General features: G+C 40.9%; 1 protein-coding gene across 1 annotated transcript in view; it reads right to left on the bottom strand.

Annotated features, from left to right (window-relative positions):
* Positions 1-4,194, bottom strand: part of LOC306785687 (apoptosis-stimulating of p53 protein 2-like) — a gene marked incomplete at both ends in the record, with an annotated part of 24,865 nt that extends 20,671 nt beyond the window's left edge. Inside the window, 5 exons of the mRNA XM_079280142.1 lie at positions 2,857-3,056; positions 3,185-3,351; positions 3,536-3,669; positions 3,806-3,943; positions 4,171-4,194. Coding sequence (XP_079136268.1) covers positions 2,857-3,056; positions 3,185-3,351; positions 3,536-3,669; positions 3,806-3,943; positions 4,171-4,194 — 663 coding nt within the window. The remainder of the gene's footprint in view (positions 1-2,856; positions 3,057-3,184; positions 3,352-3,535; positions 3,670-3,805; positions 3,944-4,170) is intronic.
* Between the last annotated feature and the right edge of the window lie 1,079 nt (positions 4,195-5,273).

Raw genomic sequence — 5,273 nt, 5'->3', positions numbered from 1 at the left:
TCAGGTTTAAACTATGTGAAACCTGATGAAGTCCGTGTCAGTGATTCAAGATGTAGCGCTGGTGAAAAACATTTTAGATGCTCTGAGTGTGAGAAAACATTTGGCCAGAGTGGAACTCTGAAGATACACATGAGAACCCACAGAGGAGAAAAACCTTTCAGCTGCTCAGTCTGTAAGAAATCTTTTAACCAGCGTTCAAATTTACAAAGCCACATGAGAACCCACACAGGAGAAAAACCTTTCAGCTGCTCAGTCTGTAAGAAATCTTATAGCCATAGTTCAACTTTACAGAGACACATGAGAACCCACACAGCAGAAAAACCTTTCAGCTGCTCAGTCTGTAAGAAATCTTATAGCCATAGTTCAACTTTACAGATACACATGAGAACCCACACAGGAGAAAAACCTTTCAGCTGCTCAGTCTGTCAGAAATCTTTTAAACATCGTTCATATTTACAGAGACACATGAGAACCCACACAGGAGAAAAACCTTTCAGCTGCTCAGTCTGTAAGAAATCTTTTAACCGGCGTTCATCTTTACAGAACCACATGACAACCCACACAGGAGAAAAACCTTTCAGCTGCTCAGTCTGTAAGAAATCTTATAGCCAGAGTTCACATTTACGGATACACATGAGAACCCACACAGGAGAAAAACCTTTCAGCTGCTCAGTCTGTAAGAAATCTTTTAACCAGTGTTCAACTTTACAGAGACACATGACAACCCACACAGGAGAAAAACCTTTCAGCTGCTCAGTCTGTAAGAAATCTTTTAACCGGCGTTCACATTTACAGAGCCACATGACAACCCACACAGGAAACAATCCCCTTTAGCTGTTCTGGTTGCAGTAAAGTTTCCGTTTGTGATAATGGCTTTCAGCACGAGTCACCTCTGAAGTTACACATGATTAACCGCGGTTCAACTACACTGATTTCAATACAAAAAGTTATTCACTGAATGAGCGCCAACTGTACAGTTTGAAATAGTTTTGATGATTATATTGATTGATTTGATGGTAATGTCAGTTTAAGACGATGGTTTTACCTGCATCTGTGCACAGTATATTGTATTCAAATTATTTCATCAATAAAAAGTAAAAGGTTTGTGTATTTCACTGGTTCATACAGTTGTACATAGCACACTTTGTTCATCAGGATTAAATCCATCAGTGACTGGAGTGTGACACAATAGTTCTTTATCTTACTTGGCAGTTTGCACTCTTTGCTGCTGCCATTACTGGTATAAAATTGTCATCTTGTCTGACACAAACTCATAAAAAGATCCTGAGAAAAAGCAATCTACACATCAGTTAGCCACGTACGTGGCACGGGGCCCTGATCACACCCGGCCCTCATACATTGTGTTACATAATGCTGTTTGGAAAATACTAAATGCTAAAAATAGTGCGGAATGAAAGAAATCTACAGAGATTAAAACAATAAAAATGTCAGTGAATCAAAAGACATCATGCAAAGTGATGCAGATCAATCAAAGAAAAACAACTCACTTTTTTATAGTACTGACAAAAGGGCTAAACAAAAAAGTAACAAAAATAAATACATCTGCATTGACAGATAAGTGATGGGTACTGTGAAGTCTTATTGTATAAATTCCATCTTTTTTATCTTTTATTTGACTTGAGAAATTGTCTCTGACTTTAGGATGTAGCATCATATTCGCTTACCGATTATTACAAAGGTTTCTGGTGTTACGCTTGCCTTCTTACAATATATCGTCATGAAATGGCTGTAATAAAATATTATTTTTCATACTGCATGACATCTCCCTGGTCAAAGGGTTTCTAAAGAGCGTGAAAGTCCATTTTCATAAGAATATAATTCCTACAGTAACTTCACAAGTTTTTTTAAAACACAAATACATGTATACACGGTATCTATGGCATCTCAACCACAATGTATGAAAGCAGACTGGCTTTCTGGGTTTCACAGAACAAACAGCAACAGATCAATCAAAAGCTTCATCGCAGGTCCTTTCCACCAATCATCTCATTTTGTTTTTGTTTAGTCAGAACAGTGACGGTCACAACTGAAACGTTACACCTCTAGTGCCGTTATGAAGAGGCACAGTCACTCAACAGTGATGGTGGAAAAACAGGTGCCCCAAAGATTGTCACGGTAAAGGAGCATTTTTAAATCATCATCATCATCATCCTCCACTTGTTCGCCTCATGCACTGTAGAGCCCCACGTAGTTTTAAAAGACTATTCGAAAGTGTAAAAATGTCTCGCAATAAGAATACCGCTTGTTCAATTTACATCCCAACATTTGTGTTTCTGTCCGTTCAGAAATAGTTTCAGACACTAATTACATAACAGCAAAAAACAGTGGAATAAAAGGGAAACAATGTCAATGGTGTCTTAAGTACACAGTGTGGCCTGGAAAAATAAGTGAAGGAGAATCCCTCTGTCGTAGATACAGAAAGAAAAGTGCCAGAAAGAGTTCATAGGTGATCCTTCATATTGTTTGGTCTGTCTCATTCTCTTCATTATAGCAGTGCCCTTCTCTTCCCCAGTCTGTTAAAGCCTGCCTGTGTGTGTGTGTGTGTGTGTGTGTGTGTGTGTGTGTGTGTGTGTGTGTGTGTGTGTGTGTGTGTGTGTGTGTGTGTGTGTGTGTGTGTGTGTGTGTGCGTGCGTGCGTGCGTGTGTGTGTGTGTGCGAGAGAGTTCTGGGACACTGGAATGCGCAGCGTTTTAAGCCAAGGTTCTCTGTCTTGGCTTTATTCTGGGATAGAGCTGTTAAGAGACAAGAAGAAGACAACAATGTCAACAATGCACATTTGTTCATGACATAATGAACACGCTTGTCTTCATTACAGTTTCAGTGACTCGTGACTCACCCCAAGGAGGTTGCGGGGAATGTACCCCTCGGTGTCAGCCATGTGCGCCCACCACCAGTCTATCTCGTCCTCGTCCTCCCTTCGGACGATGGTCATGCAGTCTCCCTCGCGGAACATCAGTTCATCGGGGTTTTCACCACTGTAGTCCCACAGACCATAGACCACTCCCCTGTTCATGATGCTCATCTTCTCTTGCACACCTTAGGGTACACAGATTTAAAATAACAGAAAAATAATTAATAGTGAGTTTTTCACAGAAACATAAGACACAGGAAAGAATTAAAACTAAATTCGTATAAGGTAAAATAATAACACCGCTTTTACTGACCGTAGAGGAACTGGGAGCACTGGGTGTAGCCCTCCTCCATCTCTTCACATTTATCAGCTGCCGTTTGCATGTCACTGTAAGTCATAGCAAACACTGCTGCACCAGACTCCACCAGGAACTTGCACACTTGCACATTGTTACAGGATGCAGCACAGTGAAGAGGGGTCCTGTGTTAGAGGGTGGGTGAAAAAGGAGGTAAGGACAGAGGATACGAGAGTGGGAGCTGAGAAACACCAACCACTAGGAGTAGTTCTGTTGTAGCTCATACTGCTAGATTATGCTCAAAGTTAAGTTGAAGAAAAAACAACATGGAGACGAATGATAACCGTTTGGACTGATCTGAGAACTTACCAGCCATCACTGTCAGCAGCATTGACATTGACACCAAACTGAACCAGAAACTTGACGATCTCTGTATGTCCGGCACAGACAGCATTGTGTAGGGCAGTGATTCCTTCATCGTTGGGCAGACTGGGATCTTCCACCTGTGAATGAGGAATCACAATGAGTTAAAAGAGTTTCAGTTCAGCACCAGCAAAAGCTGACTTACACAGCAGAAAAACAACTGTGATTTTAAACATTATAACCATGTTATTATAATACATAGCAAATGTTTCTTACTTCATAGATGATTCTCTGGACCAGGTCAAATTCTCCCTCCAGAGAAGAGTCCAGCAGCAGAGCCAGTGGGTTGAACTTCAATCTCATGTTGTGCTCAATGCGTTCAGAGCCGAGCTTGCGCAAGTTGGTCCTCTTTCCCTAAAGACACAATCATAACGGTGTATCACACAAACGATCTCAAACAGCCGTTACAAACACAGACATGTAAACTCTCAGATGTGAGAGTCTCATCCTGAAGTGCGTCCACTCTTTACTGGGTTCAATCTGGACTGAGAGCAGAGGAGGGACTTGTTTTCCGGCTCTAAATGCATTTCTAATCCAGGCCCGCCCTCCCACGACGCTCACCACTTATTTTCTCCACCTACCTCCGAATCAGGTAGGCCGGTCATTTTGTTTTTTTGTTGTTGTTATTTGATAAAGAGACGGTTCCTGGTTCGCTGTGACACTTTTGTTTGTGAGCTGTCGGTATCACGAGATCTAGCCAGCGCGAGGACATTCACACTATTGGGGCTAAGTGGATGCAACCTGTCCAATCAATGCTACAGGGTGGCGTCACACTGACACCTAGCGCGCAGATTCTACATTTCTCTTGTGAGCACTCCCTGTATTTATTCACTGCTGCATACTTTCAAACGTTGCATACTTTTTATTTTTTACTTTGCAAAGTACATACTGTTGCATGCATTGGGACATACTTTGTCATAACATTGCACCTCGAACCTTGACCCTCTTGCTCATATATCAGCGGCGCAGAGGATTGTGGGTCAGAATAGCCAGAGAAGCATGCTGACTTGTATAATGCAAAATGCGACCATATGCAGAGGGACATTCTGTTGTTTTTGGCACACTGCATTTGACATACTGCGTATTGGAACATTCTGTGTGTGCCAATACCCATACTACCATATTGTTTAGTATGCTAGAAAAAATATTTGCTATGTTGAAAGAGAGTAAAACCGTGGATTTGAGAATTAGGAAAACTCCATATGAATGATTCTGGTGTTCAGTAACTGCTGGAAATGTAACTAAAACTACAATAGCAGTTAAGTTCACCATATAAACTCGTATGTCATAGATGTGTTGACAACTCTGTCTCCAAGTAGCTCAAAGATCAATATCAAAGGATATGCTTACGACAGGTTCACAGAAGACAATGGACATCACTGCAGCTTTTGTTCTTTTTTTTATCAAAACACTTTTATGCAAGACTCCCATCACTCACATTCAGGCATGCAGACATAATTGTTGGAATGCTGTTAAGCATTCCAACAATCTTTATTCTTTTCTTTATTCTTTATTATTTTCCAACATCTTTATTCAACTTCTTCTATTTCTTCCGTCGCACCTCTTCTTCTCCTTCATATTTTAAGCTCCAGAAACCGTTCAACTATTAAAATGTTCAGCTCTTTCACCAGAGGTCTGCTATGACTTTTCATATTTCTAACCTTTGTTGAGGATTTAACTCGAG

Source organism: Melanostigma gelatinosum, assembly GCF_949748355.1.
Source record: "Melanostigma gelatinosum genome assembly, chromosome: 12".
Classification (NCBI taxonomy): domain Eukaryota; kingdom Metazoa; phylum Chordata; class Actinopteri; order Perciformes; family Zoarcidae; genus Melanostigma; species Melanostigma gelatinosum.
The sequence above is the reverse complement of the archived record's forward strand: the minus strand, read 5'-3'. Positions and strand labels throughout refer to the sequence as shown.